Raw genomic sequence first — 22,714 nt, 5'->3', positions numbered from 1 at the left:
AATTATTTAATGAACAAGCATACTTAATCAATTTATACATATATACACACAAACACACACAAAATTACTCAACTTTTACTGAAATATTAAATACACAACACTCCTCCCTGCTTAGTTATAAACTCCAACTTAATGTAGAATGCATGACTACTATACTGTATACAGACATCCACAGCATAGTAAATTTTAAATTGCCCCATTCAGGCCTAAGATTTAATTGCTGTGGTGGGTTTCTTACTCTTCTAGGCTAACTTCTTTCCTAACAAGGGGGATCACGCCATTTGGCAGGTGAGAGTTGTGGCAGTGAAACAATCACAGGTTCTGGGAACTCCTCTGTGGTGGTTACAGGCGTTGACTCTGAAATTGCAGAAAGCAGCTCTGATAGCAGTAGTCAACTTTCCACTTTAACAATTGACTCTGCTCTCCTCAACTGGTGGATGTTGTTATCCACAGATGATATCAGGCACGATCTCCACTGTGTAGAAGACCGGTCCCATTCTGTCCTTAATCTTTCCAACTATCCACTTCTGATCACCTCTGTAGTCCCTCACCAGGACCGATTGTCCAGAAGTGCAACATCAAACCTGCTTATTTGAGGAGCCCTCAATTTGTCTTGGCTGTTTGTTCTGCATACTCCTTCTGAGATGGGAATTGGGGACATCCAAGTGTGAATGCAAGAAACAACTGAGGAATAGCATAGCTGGAGAGTCATTGGTTGTGGAATGTGTTGCATTAGGATAGACAAGGAGGAAATTGGTGAACTTCTGGTTCAGTGTTAGTATAGTGTGTTCTTTGCTGACTTTGCTTGCAAAGTGTTCTTTAGATTCTTTCTTTCTTTCTTTTTCAATTTTTTTATTGATTTTCATATATACATATAAAAAACATAACATAATAATGAGTAAATTATGAATACAATAGACTTGAAATCACGTTGATAATAAGATAACAATATCCTATTAAACATCAGCAGAAAAAAAAATACCTTAATCAATCAAGTCCATATGATTATATATGAAAAAAAACAAAAATAACCATTAAAAGAGAAAAAAAAAATTGAAAATATGTGAAAAAAAGTATATATTAAGAAAAATAAAGCACTAAACTAAACTAACATGGGCAATAATAATAGTTTACAAGTATATGATAGTGTCAACAAACTCCGGAACTCCATACCTGAACATGAATAAGCAGAAAGAAGGTCTGGAAAAGGCCAAATTAATTCATATGAAAATGTCGAATAAACGGTCTCCAAGTTTCTTCAAATTTAATTGATGAGTCAAAAATAGTGCTTCTAATTTTTTCCAGGCTCAGATAAGAAATAGTTTGAGAAAGCCATTGAAACATGGTAGGAGGATTTACTTCTTTCCAATTTTGTAATATAGACCTTCTGGCCATTAATGTTACAAAAGCAATCATTCGTCTGATTGAAGGGGAAAACTGATTACCATCTTCATTTGGTATGCCAAAAATTGCAGTAATAAAATGAGGTTGTAAATCTATATTCCAAATTGAGGAAATAGTAGTAAATATGTCCTTCCAGTAATTATGTAAAGTGAGACATGACCAAAACATATGGGTCAATGAGGCCACTTCTGAATGACATCTGTCACATTGAGGGTTAATATGAGAATAGAATCGAGCAAGTTTATCTTTAGACATATGAGCTCTATGTACAATTTTAAATTGTATTAAAGCATGTTTAGCACATATAGAAGAAGAATTAACCATTTGCAAAATTTTTTCCCATTTATCTGTTGATATATTATATCGAAGTTCTTTTTCCCATTCTTGTTTAATTCTAACTGATATTTCTGGTTGTATCTTCATAATCATATTATAAATAAAAGCTACTAATCCCTTCTGACAAGGATTTAAGGTAAAAATCAAATCTGTAAAGTCCACCAAAGTTGAATTAGGAAAAGATGGTAAAACTTTATGTAAGAAATTTCTAATTTGTAAATATCTGAAAAAATTAGATTTAGGTAATTCAAATTTGTTGGAAAGTTGGTCAAATGACATCAAAGTATCTTCAAAAAAGAGATCACGAAAACATTTTATACCTTTCCTTTTCCATATGTTAAAAGCTTGATCTGTCCAAGAGGGTTTGAAAAAGAAATTAAGTAAGATAGGGCTATCAAGAACAAAGTTTTTCAAAGTAAAAAACTTACGAAATTGAAACCAAATTCGTAATGTATCTCTAATAACAGGATTAGATATTTGTTTATTAAATTTAACTAAATCAGCAGGAAGACAAGAACCAAGAACAGTTTAGATTCTGGAGAAACCTTTCCACCAAGCCATTTGTAGCTGGGTATTACGGTGCAGATGTAATGAGACTTATTCCTTTCCTTTTTAGGAATGACTGAAACTGTACTGCCACAAATTGTGGTCCATTATCACCGACTTAAGTGTTCTAGAACATCAGTCCTTGTGAAGAGACTTCTCAATAGATCAACAGAGTGCGAGGCTGTAGGAAGGCTACTGGGAACATTTTTGGCCACTTTGTAGCTGAATCCACTGCTACCGAGAAATCTGTGCCCATGAAAAGTCAGCCAAATCCCCATGAATCCTCCACAGGACAATGTAGGCCATTCCCAAGGATGGAGAGGCACTGCTCTTGGCATCTTCTGAACATGGTGGCATCCCATACAGTGTACGGCAAGCTGCTCGATCTGCTGATCTATCCCAGGTCACCAGGCAAAGCTTCAAGCTAACACATTCATTTTAACTATGCCTAGATGGCCAGCATGTAGCTCTTGCAACACTTTAGCTCTCAGGTTGGATGGTGCAAATCTCCACACAAGGCAACCTCCACCAAGGACAAGCTCATCTCAGTGCTGGTAAAAATGGGGAAACTGCAGTTTCTACTGCACATTCCAACCATTTTGGGTGGCCGTGGAGACTTGTGACCATCTTGGGTCTGTTCTGGTGTACCTTTGGATCATCTCTGCCTTAATAGAGAGACTTTTGATTTGCGTTAGGCAGAATACATCAAGAGGTGTGTCTTATTTTGTAAATTTTTCTAGTACTTCTTCATCCATGAGCAAATGGGACAATCCTCAGCATTTCCATGATTAATCGTCCTTTTGAATTCAATCTTGTAATCGTGTCTTCCAAGAAACGGAGCCCATCTCTGCATTTGTGTTGTTGCTGTTCATGGAACACCCTTCTGAGGATTGAAAATCCGCAGAACCCCTAGTGGTTGATGATCAGTAATGAGGGTAAACTCTGTCCCATACAAGTACTGATTAACCTGCCAGTCAATCTGTGTGTAATTTTTCTCTGCAGTGATAAGGGAATGTGATGCAAAAGCTATGGGGTGTTCACTTCCATTACTCATAATATAAGGCGAGGTGTCACTGGACGGAGAGGTGAATGTTGCTATTACACTAACTTGAGTCTCAACATGGACAAGATCAAAGAGATGACTGTGGACTTTACGAAGGTGCAGGCTGACCACTCCACTGCACATATACGCCTCCACTGTGGAAAGAACTCTCAGGTTTCTGGGTATGCACATAATGAATCATCTCAGGTCTCTGAACACCACTTCTTTGGTCAAGAAAACACAGCAGTGTCTCCACTTTTCAAAGAGACTGAGATGAGCAATGCTCTCATCCCTTCTAACCAATTTTAACAGGAACACCTTTGAGAGTGCCCTGAACAGCTACATCACCATCTGGTACACAGGTACAGGAATTGCAAGGCATCTAACCGCGACCTTACAAAGAAGTGAGAGGACTGTTAAGAGGATCATCAGGATCTCTCTTCTACCCATTAGTGGTCACTTAACAGCTTTTGTTCCATCCCTACCTCTCAGTTCTTTTTTTAAGTTAATTTTTATGAGTTTCTACAATGCGACAAAACAAAAAAGATAGTAAAAAAAGGTTTATATAGTGCAAACAATATTTCAAATGTAAAGTTCATAACAATGAAGAAAAAGCACCCATAGTAGAATTGTATAAAGTTAGTTACCACCCCACCCTCCCACTACCCAACTCCAAACCAACCTTACGATATATAAAAAAGTTAATCAGAACTTTTAACATGACAGAGCAGTATTTACAAGAAGATATATTGCCTACTACCTGAACTATAATATGTTTACACATCAAAAAAAACATAAATCTTACCTGTAAGAAGCTGGAAGTAAGGGATTTAAATGCAAAAGAAAAAAGGGAGGGATGCACCCTTAATCTAAAAGGGAATTATGAGAATATTCAAGAAAAGGTCCCCACACCTTTTGGAATTTTATGTATGAATTAAGAAGTGAATAACTAATCTTTTCAAGGTCTAAGCAGGACATAAAGTCTCTGAGCCATTGAGACCTCTCAGTTCTTTATGGTGACTTTCTTCCCTATATACCTTCAGTCCAGATGAAGGGTTTCCACCCAAAATATCAATAGTCTATTTCCCTCTACAGACAGAAAAATGTAGAACAATACAAATCCATTGGCCTAAGATGTTCTGTAGACCTTTTTAAGCTACTCTAATATTAATCTAACCCTTCTCCCTCCCACATAGTCCTCCATTTTTTTCTATCATCTGTGTGTCTATCGAAGTAAGAGTCTCTTATCTCTCTCTAACTTATCTCCCTCTACCACCAGCCCCAGCAGGGCGTTCCACGCATCCACTATGAACAAAAAATCTTAGCTTTGACCGGTGTTGGACACATCTTAAGGGGGTCCGGTCCAGTCTGGGCTCACACTGGGGTGAAGAAGTGCACCAGCTCCAAGCCCACACTGGAGTCAGCACTTGCTTGCTCCGGGTACTTTCCGGGGTGGGAGAATGCGTGTGTCCTCATCAGGCTGAAGAATGAGGGGAGATCTTTTATAAATATAGAAAATTATTAGGGGTATAGATAGGGTGACTGCATGCCAGCTTTTTCCCATAATTTTGGGTAAGACTAGAACAGTAAGTCATAGGTTTAGGGTGAAAGATGAACTATTTAAGGGCATCTCAAAGGAATCTTCACGCAAAGAGTAATGCGAGTGTGGAATGAGCTGCCAAAGTAAGTGGTAGATGTTGATTCAATTGTAACATTTAAGAGAATTTTGGTTATGTGCATGGATGGGAGGGGTTTAGAAAGATATACTCCAGGTGCAGGTAGATGAGACTAGGCAGGCTGAATTCTGTGCTGTAGTACTTTATATCTATGTAAAAGGGCATTTCAAATGTTCAGGAATGCTCATCTTGAAAGTTTCTTGGAAGAAACTTTGAGAAGGGATGGCACAACTTCTTCCCTAATGGTTCTGATTATCACCTTCCTTACTTTCAGATACCAGTACTGGTTGCCTTTGTATTTCTGCTTACCACGTTCCAGTAGTTGTTTTGATCTTCAGCCTTTCATACCTACACAGGTTTCATTTGCCTTTTTCTCTTAGCTTCCCCCTGTCACCTACTTGCCTTTGTCTCCCAACTCCATTCATTCCACTCCACTCCCTACCTGGCTCTGTCTGTCCCTTCATCCTCCATGCCCCTCAGTCTACCTATCACCAGCTGGCCTATCTCACCCATCCCTCTCTCCTCTTTATGCTGGCTATCTCCTCTTTCCACTCTCAGTCAGATGCAGTTTTAGTACTGATGCACCATCAATAACTCTCAGAGACTTGAGGCGAGATATAGGCTTTTATTGGCTGGAAGAAAGAACAAGCAGCAAGTGACCACCACACAACATCCTGGAGACTGAGGCCGGCGCTGTGCCTCCAATCGCCTTTATACCGGGGTCTGTGGGAGGAGCCACAGGAGTAGTCAGCAGGGGGGCGTGTCCAGACAGGTATATGTAGTTCACCACATTTACACCCCCTTTGTTTTAAAAGAGAGTCCCCATGAGGTGAAGTTTCTTACAAGTATATTTACAAGTCTATCAGGTGGTCGAATCTGTCGCTGCGATCTACGTAGCACCGGCTGTGATTGCACAGGTGCCGATGGTGATCGCACCAGAGATGGTGGTTGTGCTGGTTCCAGCCTGACTGGAGGTGTCAGCCCACTAGGCGTCAGTGATCCCTCATGTATGTGTGAAGTGCCTGGTATATGCCTGTGCGAGGCGCCTGGTATGGGAGTGTCGTGAGGAGCCTGTGTAGGGCTTGGTGTGCGTGGTGTCACCTCGGGTACAGGGTTTATAGTTACCGTGGAGTGTTCAGGATAGTGGTCTGCTGCTCCTGCGGGCGCCAGGTCGCGGACGGAGACCGTGTCCTCCTGCCCATCAGGTAAGACCACGTAGGCATACTGGGGGTTCTCATGTAATAGGTGAACCCTCTTGACCAGCGGGGAGTATTTATTGCTCCATGCATGTTTCCGGAGCAGCACTGGCCCTGGGGATGTCAGCCAAGCCGGTAGGGTGGTCCCAGTGGCAGACTTCCTGGGAAAAGAAAAGAGGCGCTCATGAGGGGTGGCATTGGTGGATGTGCATAACAGAGAGCGGATAGAGTGGAGTGCCTTGGGGAGGACCTCCTGCCATCGAGAGACCAGCAACCCTTTTGACTTAAGGGCTAAAAGTGTGGCCTTCCACACTGTGGCATTCGCCCTCTCCACCTGTCCATTTCCCCGGGGATTATAGCTCGTGGTCCTACTAGTAGCAATGCCCCTAGCTAGCAGGTACCGGCGCAGCTCGTCACTCATAAAGGAGGACCCTCTATCACTGTGGATATAGCAGGGATATCCGAACAGAGTGAAGAGCTGGCGCAGGGCTTTTATGACGGACTTGGCAGTGGTGTCGGGGCAGGGGATGGCAAAGGGGAACAGCGAGTACTCGTCGATAATGTTGAGGAAGTAGACATTGCGGTTGGTGGAGGGAAGGGGGCCCTTAAAGTCAACACTCAGTCGCTGGAGGCCTTGATAAGTTGCGCCTTGTCAGGACGGTAGAAGTGCGGTTTGCACTCAGCGCAGACTTGGCAGTCCCTGGTCATCGTCCTGATGTCCTCAAGGGAGTAAGACAGGTTCCGGGCTTTCACAAAATGGTAAAATTGGGTGACCCCCAGGTGGCAAAGATCTGCATGGAGGGCAAATAGCTGGTCGAGCTGCGCGCTGGCACATGCTCCCTGGCTTAGGGCATCAGGGGGCTCATTGAGCCTTCCGGGCCAGTACAGGATATCATAGTTGTAGGTGGAGAGTTCTATTCTCCACTGCAAAATTTTATCATTTTTGATTTTGCCCCACTGTTGTTTGCTGAACATGAACGCAACTGAGCATTGGTCGGTCAGCAAGGTGAACCTTTTGCCGGCGAGATAGTGCTTCCAGTGCCTAATAGCTTCCACTATGGCCTGGGCTTCTTTCTCCGCCGCGGAGTGCCAAATTTCAGAGCCTTGAAGGGTACGAGAAAAGAATGCTACTGGCCTGCCTGCCTGATTGAGGGTAGCAGCCAGAGCGAAATCGGAGGCGTCACTCTCTACTTGGAAGGGAATGGTCTCGCCCACCGCATGCATCGTTGCTTTGGCAATGTCCCCTTTAATGTGGCTGAAGGCTGCGCGGGCTTCGGCAGAGAGGGGAAAAGTGGTGGACTTGACCAGGGGGCAGGCCTTGTCTGCATAATGAGGGACCCATTGGGTATAATAGGAAAAGAAGCCCAGGCACTGTCTGAGGGCTCTGAGGGTGGTGGGAAGAGGGAGTTCTAACAGGGGGCACATACGGTCTGGATCAGGGCCAATGACCCCGTTCTCCACGACATACCCAAGGATAGCGAGTCGGGTGGTTCCGAACACACACTTGTCCCTGGTTCAGGGCTTTGGCCACTTGGAAAAATCGTTGGAGGTTGGTGTTGTGATCCTGCCAGTCGTGACCACAGATGATGATGTTATCCAGATATGGAAATGTGGCCTTCAGTTGGCACTGGTCCACCATCCGGTCCATTTCCCTCTGGAAGACAGAGACACCATTCGTGACACCGAAGGGGACGCGCAGTAAGTGATAGAGCCTGCCGCCCGCCTCGAAGGCAGTGTAGGGGCGGTCCTCAGGGGCAGATGGGGAGCTGGTGGTAAGCGGATTTCAGATCTATGGTCGAGTACACCTTGTACTGAGCTATCTGGTTGACCATATCCGCGATGCGGGGTAGGGGGTACGCATCAAGCTGCGTGAACCTATTGATGGTCTGGCTATAGTCCAAGACCATCCTATTTTTCTGCCCGGTCCAAACAACAACCACCTGGTCCCTCCAAGGACTTGTGCTTGGCTCAATGATCCCCTTCCTGAGCAGCCGCTGCACCTCCGACTGAATGAAGGCCCTGTCCCCCGCGCTGTACCTCCTGCTTTTAGTTGCCACAGGTTTACAGTCGGGGGTCAGGTTGGCGAACAGCGATGGGGGAGGGATCTTGAGGGTGGAGAGGCTGCAAGTGGTGTCGGTAGCGCAGCTGTCGGCATGGTGCTGGGTGGGATGTGCGGGTCGGTATGTGTGTGTGGTCAGTAGCGGGGTATATGATGAAGTCCCACAAAATTGAGGATTCCTGACAGTGAGTGGTGGGAGGGGCCCGTCATATGCCATAGTCACACTTTTGAGGTGGCTCTGGAAGTCCAGCCCCAATAGCACAGGCGCGCACAGTTAAGGCATGACCAGTAGTGCAAAGTCCTGATATTCTGTGCCCTGCACCACTAATGTCGCTACACAATCCCCCTGGATGTGTGTGTAATGCGACCCAGAAGCCAAGGTGACTCTCTGACTTACCAGCCGTGTCACGTGTCCGCAGCGTTGCACCATGTCCGGGTGAATAAAACTCTCAGTGCTGCCCATGTCAAACAGGCAGCTAGTCCTGTGCCCCTCCACCAGGATGTCCATCATGGACCTTGCAAGCTGGTGTGGGGCACTTTGGTCAAGGGTCACAGAGGCCAGAGTTGAATCGGCGTCTTGGTGCCCGGTAAGCACCCGTGGGTCGGGGGCGGGGCGAGGTGGCGCCAACAAAGATGGCCGCCCCCATGTCTCGCACGAGGCAGGCAGGCAAGATTGCGACCCCCATGCCTCACACACGGTGCTGACCGACCCCACTCATGGTTCAGACTTACAGACCTTGGTGAAATGGCCCTTCTTTCCTCAGCTGGAGCAGGTAGCTTCTCGGGCCGGGCAGCATTTTCGGGGATGCTTTTCGAGTCTGCAGAAGTAACACAGCACAGACTTGCAACTGGCAGCAGCTGTGGTCGGTTTAGGGGAGCTTGTGGACTCGTGACTGGCAGCAGCCGAGGTTGATTCGCTCGCGGGTGGCGGGGTCTGCAGCGTCCACGTAACTGGTGGGGGATTGCGCGGCTGGACAGCATCAGCGTTGTGCAGAGCAGCCTCCAGCATGTCGGCCGTCTCGATCGCTGAGCATAAGGTAAGATCGGCATTTTCCAGTAGCCGCTGGCGCACATACACTGACCTGATTTCCGTAACGAAGGCGCCTCGTACCAGGAGCTCCGCAAGCTGTTCCGCCATCAGTCCCATGCAGTCGCAGGCCCGCACGAATGTCTGTAGGGCTCGGACAAACTCACCGCTCGACTCACTGGTCCACTGCCGCAGCGTCGCTAAGTGATCTCTTGCATAGATGGTGTTCACTGGCCATAGGTACTGTCTTTTGAGGGCGTCCAGTGCCCCTTGGTAGGTCAGCAGGTCCCTGATAAGGGAGAATACTTTCAGGCTGACCCTTGAAAGGAGGATTTTGTGCATTGTGGCAGGCTCAGTCACGGGAATCACTTCCAAGTATGATTGGAAGCATGCAAGCCAGAGTTCAAAGGCAAGAGCTGCTTCTGGAGCTTGGGGGTCCAAGTCTTATTTTTCCGGACGTAAAATACTCTCCATGTTTTAAAACTTCCAGCCAATAAAATTGATGCACCATCAATAACTCTCGGAGACGTGAGGCGAGATATAGGCTTTTATTGGCTGGAAGAAAGAACAAGCAGCAAGTGACCACCACACAACATCCTGGAGACTGAGGGAGGAGCAGTGCCTCCAATCGCCTTTATACAGGGGTCCGTGGGAGGAGCCACAGGAGCAGTCAGCAGTGTGGGGGAGCGTGTCCAGACAGGTATATGTAGTTCACCACAAATACAAAGCGTCAATACCTCTTAATCCCCCTCACAGATGCTGCTCTGCTACTAAGATCCTTCTTTTGATCCATATTCTGGCATCTGCCGTCTCTTTGTCTTCAGCTAGCTCAGTAACTGCTGAATGAAATCCCTATCTATTAGGAATTACATGAAAATCAAACTGCAGGTGTTGAACATCTGAAGTGCACAGACTGGATGTTACATTTCTACATTTCAACAGTGCTTGGCTGTAGGACATCAGAAGATGAAGCAGCATCTATGGAGAGGAATAAACAGATGAAGTTGCAGGTCGAGACCCTTCATTAAAAAAAGAATGCTTTCAGCATTCTGTTTATTTTCAGTATCTGTAATATGTGGCCCTCTTTTGTTAATGTACTATCTAGTTCAGTCCTCTCAAACCCCATCTTTCTTTCCGGCATCTACAGTTTCCTTATTTTCTTTACTAGGATTAGTCCACTGGCTAACTTCTCTCTGGCTCAAATTTTCACTGTTATCAGTCCTGTTAAAATGCTGCAGGATTAACATATTAAAGAGCTAATATACACAAGTGCAACCTGCTACACGGAAAAATTGAATCTGAGAGGGAATCATAAACTTTTCTAAATAATACATGGACAAATGCTATCATTCAGTGTGTTTATTACAGACTTGGGACAGTTGTTAATTGGAGAAAACAAGCGAGGCCTGCGCTAAAGTTGTCACTTCATATTGAACGTAAGAGCACAAGCACACTCAAGAGCGGCCATCTTCACACTGGTTTTTCAGTTGCTGGCACTGCTGTTGACACTGCAATAGCAGCTGCTGACATTGCTGTCGGCATTGTTCCAGTGTCTTTCCCTCCTGCTGCTTCTGTTGCTCCTCGCACAACATAATCACTTTGAGAGCTGCACCTTTCTTCACCAACTCGAACGCTTCTGTGACCTGTTCCAGGGGTAAGCGATGTGTGATCAAAGGCTTCACGTCTACTCTCTGCGAGGCCACCATGTTAATTGCAGTAGGCCACCTAAGGTACAAAACAAAAAAAGTTAAGTGACAGTTTGATTTCTACAGGACTGTAGCTAGAATTTAGAAAAGATGCATACACCAGCTAATTCATCTATATTAGAATGAATACTCCCAAAGACATAATTAGATATTTATTTACCAGGAGCCTAGAAGATACCACTGACAATATGAAAAGTTAGATATTTAATGTTTTTACTGTGCTGTTCTTCCTTTGCATAATATGTAATGGCGTCTGGAAGTCATTGTCAGAAATCCTCAGCACAATCAGGAAATACATGGATGGATATTTGGAGATATAATCTGCAGAGGTACAAGGCAAGAGTCCAGCACAGAAACAGGCCATTCAGCCCATCTAGTTTGTGCTGAATTGTTATTCTGTCTAGTCCCATTGACCGGCATCTGGAATATAGCCCACCGTAGCCCTCCTATCCGTGTACTTATCCAAACTTCTCTTAAATGCTGAATTCAAACCAGCATCCACTACTTTTGCTGGCAGTTCATTCCACATTCACAGCATCATCTGAGTGAAGCAGTAACCTTCCCCATTAAAGTGGAATTGATAATCAAATAAAAATAACTGATCACTTCTGGCTTCTTTTAACATAGATAACTAAAATGAGGTGGAATTTCAGATTCAATTTATTGTCATTTAGAAACCACAAATGCAATGCAGTTAAAAAATGAGACAACGTTCCTCCAGAATGATATCACAAAAGCATATGACAAAACAGACTACACCAGAAAATCCACATAACGTTTGGCAATCCCCAGTCCAGAGTCCGGAGAGGCTGCTGCGTATTAATATCGCGCTACCGTCTTAGTGCGTTCCCCGGAAAGGAACTCCAAATCCACCAGACAAAACAAGACCAAAAGCTAAAGCTACAAGACCTGCACAAAACCATATAGTTGCAACAGTGCAAACAATAGCATAATTGATAAAAAAAACAGACCATGGGCACAGTAAAAATAGTCCAAAGATGTTAAAGGACTATAAGTTCAAAAGAAATCACCACACAGTTTCCACAAGTCCCCAGGGTCTTTTGTTAATGGCAAAAGCATCCATTTTACACTGCAGATTCTCCTCAAGTTGAGCTACGATGGCGTTGTCATCTGCCTAGTGGACCTCCATGATGGAAGTAGTTGCCACCTTGATCTTTGCCTTGAACCTGTTAAGGTTAAGAGCCCTCCATCTGCCCTATAGAGAATCTGGACTCCTTGTAGGAGGCCTTGGCCTGTGCAATGAAGAATGGTTGCAATGAAAATGACAAACAGAATTAGGGACAATGATGACCCCGGTCTCAATCTTAAAAGGTGCTGTTTCAGAGCCACTGTTGCTGAGGACTGTTGTACTCATATCACTGTGTAAGAGCTGCAGGACCTTGAGGTATTCCTCTGGGCATCTGAGTTTGGACAGTACTTGCCAACGGGCAGGACATTTTACTGAGTCAAGTGCTTTTACAAGGTCTATGAAAGCCATATAAAGTGGGCGATTTTGTTCCTGGGCTCTCTCCTGCAATTGACATGCAGGAAGATATCATGTCTGATGTTCTTCTGGCCAGACGGAAACCACACTGAGACTCAGTCAGGAGATCTACCAGAGGTGAAAGCCAATCATATAAAACTTGGGTGAGTACCTTTCCTGTTGTAGAGAGGAGGGAGATACCTCTATAGTTTCTGCAGTCAGCTTTGTCATCCTTTTTGAAGTGTCTTGACAAGTAGGTTATGGATATGATTTAAAAGTTCTGTACCACCTTCCTTGAGGATTGCTTCTGGAGTTCCATCATTCCCAGTGGACTTGTTGTTCCTCAATTTCTTGTAAGCTCTCTGCACCTCTTTGATACTAGGAAGCTTACTCATGTCCTCGTCATGGGTCATTGTGGGAGTTGGTTGATGACTTCAATGTAAGCAGTGGCGTTATGACTAAATAGCTCCTGAAAGTGGCATCATTGTCCTTTAGCAGCCCTTGTCCATCTTTGGAGCAAAGGTGTTTTAGGCCACGATGGTTTGGGCCATACACTGCCTTGGTGGCAATAAAGAAACCCCTGATACCACCAGAGTCAGCAAGCTGCTGTATTTCTAGGGCCCTCTCAGTCCACCACCGATTCTTTATTTCCGTTACTCTATGCTGGACTATGACCTTAGCTTTGGAGTGGGCTTCTCTTTTCACCTTGCAGTTGATGTCTTTCTGCCAGGCACAGAAAGCTTTCCTTTTGTTGTTGATTAGCTCTTCTAATTCATTGTTATTTTCATCAAACCAATTTTTGTTTATCCTGGTCTTGTATCCAATGATGTTTTCACAAGTATCATGAATGGTAGTCTTCAATGTGGTACAGTGTGCTTCAATGCCCTCCGGATACTGCTTTGGGAGTCTTTCAGAAAGGGTAGCTTGAAGATGTTGTACCTACACTGTGTATTTTAGGCTCTTGTTGGTGAACCTGGGACAGCTCAGCTTCTTTTGATTCTACTCTTCCGCGTGATTTTGATGGTTATTTGTGAGTGAATAAGCCAATGGTCAGTCCGGCCATCATCAGCACTAATCTTCGTTCTTGTATTCTTTACCTCTCTGCGATCCCTCCTCCGAATAATGGCGCCATCTATAAGATGCCAAGTCTTTGAATAGAGATGCATCCATGAAACTTTCACCTTATTTCTCTGGCGGAAAAGGGTGTTGGTGATGGACAGATCATGCTCAGCATACCTGGAGAGTAAGAGCACTCAATTGGAATTGATGTTGCCAATACCTTCCTTCCCAATTGTGCCTTTCTGGCAGTTGCTGTCCCTGCCAACTCTAGCATTGAAGTCTTCAAGAAGAATGACTTTATCTTCTTTGGTAATATCTGATAGTATGCAGTCTAGGCCAGTGTAGAAGGTCTCCTTAACATTGTCTGGTTAGTCTAGGGTTGGAGCGTAGACACTCACAGCTGTCACCATTTGGTTGTTACTGATCTTCTCAGCTCTTGAGATGGTGACAGTACGCTTTTCAGGACAATCGCTGATTTTGCTGACAATAAGTGTCCGGACATTCCAGGCTCCAAAATTTATATGCTTTTGTTTCAGACTGCAGTTTGGTGATCCCTGTGGACGTGGTAATCCAGTCAGAAGTGAAGAGGCAGGCTAATTTTAGGGCACCTTTTCTAGCCCCTTCCCCATATGGGGTGCTCAGTCACGGGTGCAGTTGTCGAAAAGCTCCATCTGCCTCAATCCAAGAGCAAGACGACTGTATCTTACACCCAAAGCCTGTGTCCCAGGTTGTGGCTGGGAGCTCCCAGACTTCACTGTCCTGCCCGTCACCATTTCCTGATCGCCAACGGGCTTTATCCAAGTTGGTTGATTGGATTACCAAACCAGGAGAAATTCCTGTGTGTGAGGTCTTTTAACGTGGGGAGATTGATGCACAAGCAGCCACTACATGGTCCTTGACAGAGATAGAGCCAGAATCCAATGACATGGAGACCAAGACGATTAGGGGGCATCTTCTGCTGCAACCTCCCCCCTCCCCCTTAGCAGCTGTTGCAGTGGTCCTCATAGTTCCAAGATTCCTGACACTCTAGTTTACCACCATCTTCTGCCTGCTCTGCTGTTGAGGTCTTGGTTGGACTGTGCTTCAACTGACTCCTCCCCCTTGACCTTACAGCCATGGGTGATCTACCAGGAGCAAAGCTGCAGGCAGCATCACACTCAGGTTCTCAAGGTGGTGGTAACATGGAGAGTAGACATGGAGGGGATTTTCCAATAGAGGGAGAGTCTTGGACTAGAGGTTTAAATTCTTAGAATAGAAAGATGGTCCTTTGGGACAGAGGTGAAGAGAAATTTCTTTAGCCAGAGGGTGGTGAATCTGTGGAATTTACTGCCACTGTTGGCTATAGAGGCCAAGTCACTTAAAGTGAAGGCTGATAGGTTCTTGATTAGTAAGCATGTCAAAGGCCATGGGGAGAAGGAGGAGAATGGGGTTGAGAGGGATAATAAATTAGCAATGATGGAATGGTGGAGAGACTTGAATGGCCTAATTCTGCTCCAATGTCTAATGGCCTTGTAATCCCTCAGTCAAATAATAGGTTTTCAATTTTAAATATAAAAGTAATTAGAAAATCATAAGTAATTCCATGTGATAAGTTGATAGAGAATCCACAGCAATAACTCAGTTTCCAAGAAATGTTTTATAATTGGTCTAATCCATTGATGCACTGTAAACAACATTACCCAGTGTAAGCTCCATGATAATGAAATAATAACTTAAATCTAAAGTAACACTGTATGTGAATTAAATTGTTTACATAATTTATCTAGAAAAGATTATTCCACTTGTAAAGAGCATGAAACTGGGTAATTAATTCACTAAGGTATTCAGGGGAAAATTGTTTGCCAAGAGTGTACAGAGAACACGAAACACAAGAGAGACTGAGGAACTGCTAAAAAAAATTGCACGTAATGAAACAGTAATTGACACAAAAGGGAGGATAGTATAGAAAAATGTTGATAGGATAAAATAAAAGAATGGAGGAAACTTGAGAGAACCAGAAACATTAGCAAATAAAATCCTATGTAACTCTAAATTTTACAGCAAAAGCCATTGGCTTCAAAATGAATGAATATTTGTTTAGTTGTATATCATATTTTCTTTGGTACCTACGTGTTGCAGTGTCTGAAAGATCCTCGTATGTCCAGCTCCCGGGTTACTGCAGTTAACATAGGGGTATTTACAGATGATGAGCCCATGCCAACCATAACTAATACTCCTCCCGGCTTAGTAGCCTGAAAAAAATGGGGCAAGAACTCAGAATAAAAAACATTTCTTAATTCAGAATCAAAATCAGGTTTAATATCACTGACATATGTCATGAAATTTGTTGTTCAGTGGCAGCACTGAAGTGCAATACATAATAATTACTATACTGCAATTATAATAAGAAATGTATATTAAAAATTAAATTAAATTAGTGCAAAGAGAGACCAAAAATAGTGAGGTAGTGTTCATGGGTTGGTTCATTGACCATAGAGAAATCAGATGGCGGAGGGGAAGAAGCTGTGTCTTCAGGTTCTTGTACCTACTCTCTAATGGTAAATAATAAGAAACAAGTATACCCTGGGTGATGGGGGTCCTTAATGATAGATGCTGCCTTCTTGAGGTATCACCTTTTGAAAATATCCTCAACACTGGGGAGGCTAGTGCCCATGATGGAGCTGGCTGAATTTACAATGCTCTGCAGCTTTTTCCAATCTTGTTCAGTTGCTCCACCATACTAGGTGGTGCTGCCACCAGTTACAATGCTCTCCATGGTATATCTGTGGAAGTTTTCTAGAGCCTATGGCAACATTCCCTCTAATTTGTAATGAGCAGTGTGTGCAAAAATTTTGTGCAATTTTTTGCCCAGTGATAACGTGTGCACTCTGAATAATTTCTTAAATAAAAACAGTATAAGGAAGCCAGTTCTAAATGCAGACAAATCATTGCAAACTCCACGTTGTCAACACTGTCCACATCAGAAACCTGAATAGGAAATGTGACTGTGTATGATCATGAAATCTGGTGTGTGTGTGCACATGTGTGTGTGCGTGTGTGTGTGTGTGTGTGTGTGTGTGTGTGTGTGTGTGTGTGTGTGTGTGTGTGTGTATATACATGGCACACCCTGGAGGGAACATTGGCCTGTAGTGACATACCATATCTCCTTAAACTCCTAATGAAACATAGCTACTGATGTGTCTTCTTCATAATTTCATCAATATCATGACCCCAGGATAGATCTTCAGAGAATTTGACACCCAGCACTTAAAAACTGCTTCTAAAACTATATACTCAAGACCACTTTATTGAGACACCTGTACACCTGCTCATTAATGCAAATATCTAATCAGCCAATGAGGTGGCAGCAACTCAATACATAAAAGCAGACAGCATGCAGACAGGTCAAGAGGTTCAGTTGTTTTTCACACCAAATATTAGAATGGGGAAGAAATGGGATCTAAATGACTTTGGTACCAGATGGAGTGGTTTGAATATCTCGGGGATTTTCATGCACAACCGTCTCTAGACATAAAAACATCCAGTGAAAGGCAGTTCTGTTGGTGAAAATGCCTTTTTAATGAGAAAGGTCAGAGGAGGATGGACATATTGATTCAAGTTGACAGAAAGGCAACAGTAATTCAATTAACCACATATTGCATCAGTGGTGTGCAGAAGAGTTTCTCTAAATGCACAGTACATCAAAGCTTGAAGTAGATGAGCTGCACTAGCAGCAGACCATGAAAGTACACACTTAGTGGCCACTTTATTAGGTACAAGAGGTACCTTCTGTACCTGAATGTACATAATATTTGGAATTTACTGCTTACCACCATGTTTCCTTTTTAAGGTCAATGAGGGAAAAATTGACAGAAATTGGGAAGCAGATTATAATGTATAACCAGAACATGGATATATGATCTGAAGCAACAGCTACATGGTAAACGGCCAAAAGTCAGTGGTTGGAAAAAGTCTGTTAGGAACCAAAAATAGAGGAAGTTTCAGCTCATCTACCTCCAAGTATCAGAAAGCTGTTTGACATTTTAGATACAGCTAAGAGGCTCAAATTAAATGGTAAGATAGATCTTGATATCATTAGGCTATGTGATAAAACACACAATGTGTTTTCAGATGATGTTGTAACAAGCCAGTATAGAGAAACGGTAAATCTCCCAATGATACATCGGTGGGAGACACCAGGTGGAACAGTGCAGGATATTTAGTGGCTCACCAAATAGTTCTTCGAGACGGAAATAGTGGCAGCACAACTATGATATCAAATTTTATCATTAGAGAATCCCAGAGATCTATGTAATGTTCATGTCAAAATTAAGTGAATACATACATAAGTTTGTACTAACATTACAAGATAACCCTGCAAACTTTCCCAAAAGCTCCCCTTTTTTACCCTACCTCTACACTGTCATAAAACAAAACAGCACAGTACAGACCCTTTGGCCCAATGTTGTGTCAACCTTTTAACCTACTCTAAGATCGATCAAGCTATTTCTTCTTGCATAGCCCGCTACTTTTCTATTATACAAGCCTTTTTTTAAATGTTCTTATTGTATCCGCCTTTAAACCACTTTAAAGTACTAGATCCTTTTTCACTTTTAAAACACTTTAAACCACTTTTTATGTTATTTACATTGTTAATACATATTCATACATATATATTTATGCATATTTTATACCATATTTTATTTTAACCTCTAATTATATAAAAAACAAAGTTATTTATTCTTTACAACTGTTGAGCGTTTTTTTTGTTGCGTGTTGCAACCTGATTAAAACACTGCAGCAAATTCCTAATAAATGTAAGTGTATATGACAAATAAAGGCTTTGGCAAGAGCAGAGAGGCTCCAAGTAGGTTTCTACTAAGTTTTTTTTCTCTTTCTTTTTCAATTAGCATATAGCTAGTGTGTTGAGAATGGATCTAGGATTAGTGGTATGCTCTTTACGTGAGAAGTGGGAACTCTGGGAGACCTCCAGTCTTCCTGATAGCTACATCTGCACGAAGTACACTGTGCTGCATAAAAATCGTTACACTTTTTTTAATGTTAGGTTATTGAATATTGTGTATACTCCTTCACGTAACATTTCAGAATGTGTTATTTCATTAGATGCGGAGAAAGCATTTGACAGAGTTGAATGGCCTTACTTATTTAATGTGTTGGAGAAGTTTAATTTTAGTCCGACATTTATTTCCTGGATTAAACTGATTTATCACACTCCAGTAGCCTCGGTGTATACTAATAATCAAAGATCTCCCTTTTTTCGTTTATTTTGGGGCACTAGACAAGGCTGTCCTCTTAGCCCATTATTATTTAATATTGCTTTAGAACCTTTGGCAATTGCTATCAGAGAATCACAGGATATTTCTGGTATTAATCGTGGGACAGATACTCATAAGTTATCTTTGTATGCAGATGATTTATTATTATTTATTTCTAATCCTGAGAAATCTATTCCAGCAGTTTTATCATTGTTGGCTCAATTTAGTGATTTTTCTGGGTATAAATTAAATCTTAATAAGAGTGAATTGTTTCCTTTGAATAGACAGGTCCCAATTTATGGAAACTTACCTTTTAAATTAGTTAATGACTCTTTTATTTACTTAGGGATTAAAATCACAAAAAACCATAAAGACTTATTTAAGGTTAATTTTGTACCCTTAATTGATCAGATTAAATGCTTGTTTACTAAGTGGTCACCATTATCTTTATCTTTGATAGGTAGGATTAATGCTATTAAGATGGTTATTTTACCTAAGTTTTTATATATTTTTCAAGTGGTACCAATTTTTATTCTGAAATCTTTTTTTACTAATGTTGATTCAAAATTTTCCTCATATATATGGCAGAATAAAAATCCTAGGTTAGGTAAAATATACTTACAGAAGGCAAAGAAGGAAGGTGGGTTAGCATTGCCTAATTTTAGATTTTATTATTGGGCAGTTAATATTAGATATTTGATATGTTGGTTGAAAGATTGGGATGGATCTATTAGCCCTCATTGGGTGAGCTTGGAAATTAAATCGGTACCAGGTTATGCACTGGGTTCTATTTTAGGGACTTCTCTCCCTTTTGCTCTTACTAAATTGCCGAAATGAATTGACAACCTGATACTTAAACATACTTTAAGTATATGGTTTCAATTTCGGAAATTTTTTGGGTTGACTCAGTTTGTTTTAAATATTCCTTTTGTATCCAATTATTTTTTCCACCCTTCAATTATAGACCAAGCTTATTCGGCTTGGAAGACTAAGGGATTACTACGATTTTCTGATTTATTTTTGGACAATTGTTTTATGTCTTTTGAGCAAATATCTAATAAATATAATTTGCCTAGATTTCATTTTTTTAGATATTTACAGATTAGGCATTTTTTAAATACTGTACTTCCTACTTTTCCAAATTTTGTGTCTTCAGGTATTTTGGAGAGTTTTGTTGAATTAAACCCTTTTCAAAAAGGGCTTATATCAAAACTTTATAATATAATTATGAAGATACGTTCAGAGGCCCTTTATAAGACAAAAAATGATTGGGAAAGAGAACTTAATCTTATTATTCCTATTGAGAATTGGGATAGAATTCTTCAATTAGTTAATACATCATCTAGATGTGCCAAACATTCATTAATACAGTTTAAGGTCGTACATAGGGCCCATATGTCCAAGGATAAATTAGCTCATTTTTATTCTTATATAAATCTTATTTGTGATAGATGTCAATCTGAAATAGCGTCTTTAACTCATATGTTCTGGTCGTGTCCGCTTTTGAAAACATATTGGAAAGATATTTTTGATATTATCTCTGCAGTATTGAACATTTACAACCCCATCCTATTACCACAATTTTTGGTTTACCAATGATGGACTCGCTTCATTTATCTTCTGCCGCCTGTCGAATGATTGCGTTTCTTACTCTAATGGCTAGAAGATCTATTTTGCTGAATTGGAGGGAAATTAATCCTCCCACTGTATTTCATTGGTTTTCTCAAACTATGTTATGTTTAAATTTAGAAAAAATTAGAAGTGGTGTATTTGATACTTCTATTAAATTTGAAAAGATATGGGGACCATTTATTCAATATTTTCATATGATGTAATATGACCCTGTTTCAAGCCTATTTGATTTTCCAGTTTTAATTTTATATATGTTGAGAGGACCGGAGTTGACAACACTGATGATTTTGTATTCTTGTGAGATATTATAAACAGCCCTTTTTTTTTCTTTTTCCAGTTTTTCTTTCTCTTTTTCTTTTTTTGTTTTTTTTTTCTTTATTAGCTATTAGATTATTAGTTTAGTTTTTTCTTTGCATAATAATATTTTTTCTCTTTTTCTTTTTTCTGTTTTTTTATTATATATTATATATTACCCAGATTTACCTTGTTTATCTATATATTGTATCATTCATGATTTGGGAATACTCATTTATACTGTAATCATTGCTTATGTATTCTTTCATGTGCAGTGGAAATGTGTCTGTTTGTAATCCCATTATCTACATATAAATTGTATTTTGTTGATATTAATAACAATAATAAAAAGATTGAAAAAGAAAGAAGTACACTGTGCTGCAGCTCCTTAGAGATTGTGTTAAGGAACTGGAGCTGCACAGCTAGATGACCTTTGGCTCATACAGGGGAATGACGAAGTGATACATAGGAGCTACAGGAAGGTAGTCACTCCTAAGTTGCAGGAGGTAGGTAGCTGGGTGACTGTCAGGAGAGAGAAAGGGAATAGGCAGCCAGTGTAGAGTACATATGACACAGGTAAGAAAGGGGATGCAGACCTGAAGAGAGAATATAGGATGATAGGTAGAAAGCTGAAAAGTAGGACCTCAGGGGTCGTAATCTCTGGATTGCTACCTGTACTATACACCAGTGAGAGTCAGAATAGGATGAATTGACAGATGAATGCACAACTGAAGAAGTGGTGCAGGGAGCAGGGTTTCATAATTCTGGATCATTGGGATCTCTTCATTGTGGTTTTCTTAATTCTGGATCATTGGGAAAGGTATGCCCTGTACAAAATGGGAGGGTTACAACTGAACTCAAGAGCATGAATATGCTTATGGGCAGTTTGGGGAGGGTTGAAACTAATTTGACAGGGAGATGGGACCCAGTGTGATAGAGCTGAAGATGGTACAGTTGGTATACAAGCGGATACAGCATCTATTGAGACTGTGAGGAAGGAAATCAGATGATGGGGAAAGATTGCAGTCAGTGGGCTGAATTGAAGTATAACATGAGAGAAAAGAAATCAAAAAGGCTGATGAAAATAGAACTGAAGGTGTTATATTTGAATGTACATAGTATATGGAATAAGGTAGATGATCTTGTAGCACAGTTCAAAATTGGCAGGTATGACATTGTGGGCATCACTGAATCATGGCTGAAAGAAGATCATGGCTTGGAGCTTAACATTCAAAGGATACAAGTTGTATCAAAAGGACAAGCATCTAGGCACCAGGATAGGGTGGCTGTGTTGGTAAAATGTGAAATCAAATCAGAAAGAGGTGACGTAAGATCGGAAGATGTAGGATCATTGATACAGACGGTTGCAGAGACCTAGTTATTGGCTATATTTAAAGCGGAAGTTGATAGGTTCTTGATTAGGCAGGGCATCAAAAGTTATGGGTAGAAGGCAGGAGAATGATGTTGAGAAGGATAATAAATCAGCCATGATGGAGTGATGGGACAGGCTTGACAGGCTGAATGGTCTAATTCAGTTCCTATGCCCTATGGTCTAAAGGTGATCTTTAATGAAGGAACAATGGTTGTGATAATGAGCAACCCATGAGCAGTTCCCAAGTTATCAAGTCAAGATGTAAACCAGGTACAAAACTGACCAAGTAAACTTCAGCAAACAGGACAATGACCAATTCATAAGTCAGGAGAATGTAACCCACAGCTAATCGTGTACAGCTTTGACCATATATGCACCAGTCCTACAACTTTAATACTCACACAGACAGCAGTCTGAACACTTTGATCTGCGCCGGTACACTCAATAGTTATATCTGGCATGCCACACAGAGCATTCTTCACCTTCTGAGCCACGTCCCGAGGGCAGGTATTCTTTTCTACTTTAAAGACAGCAGAGGCACCCAAGCACTTTGCCATATCTAGTCGCTCTTGTATCAAATCTGGAACAATTTAATTAACCTGATGAATCTTCAAGCGATTAGACATA

General features: G+C 41.8%; 1 protein-coding gene and 1 long non-coding RNA gene across 4 annotated transcripts in view; one reads left to right on the top strand and one right to left on the bottom strand.

The window, feature by feature from the left end:
• LOC132379073 (uncharacterized) overlaps nucleotides 1-22,714 on the top strand; it is a 47,616-nt gene that overhangs the window by 502 nt on the left and 24,400 nt on the right. The window lies entirely within an intron of this gene.
• Nucleotides 10,636-22,714, bottom strand: part of LOC132379070 (sorbitol dehydrogenase-like) — a 45,206-nt gene continuing 33,127 nt past the window's right edge. For both annotated transcript variants that reach the window (XM_059946599.1, XM_059946600.1), the window contains 3 exons: nucleotides 22,489-22,667; nucleotides 15,644-15,765; nucleotides 10,636-11,011 (listed from right to left, as the gene is read on the bottom strand). In XM_059946599.1, the coding sequence (XP_059802582.1) occupies nucleotides 10,741-11,011; nucleotides 15,644-15,765; nucleotides 22,489-22,667 (572 nt within the window). In that variant the 3' untranslated portion in view covers nucleotides 10,636-10,740. The remainder of the gene's footprint in view (nucleotides 11,012-15,643; nucleotides 15,766-22,488; nucleotides 22,668-22,714) is intronic.

The sequence above is a fragment of the Hypanus sabinus genome, chromosome 21 (genome assembly GCF_030144855.1).
Source record: "Hypanus sabinus isolate sHypSab1 chromosome 21, sHypSab1.hap1, whole genome shotgun sequence".
Classification (NCBI taxonomy): Eukaryota; Metazoa; Chordata; class Chondrichthyes; order Myliobatiformes; family Dasyatidae; genus Hypanus; species Hypanus sabinus.
The sequence above is the reverse complement of the archived record's forward strand: the minus strand, read 5'-3'. Positions and strand labels throughout refer to the sequence as shown.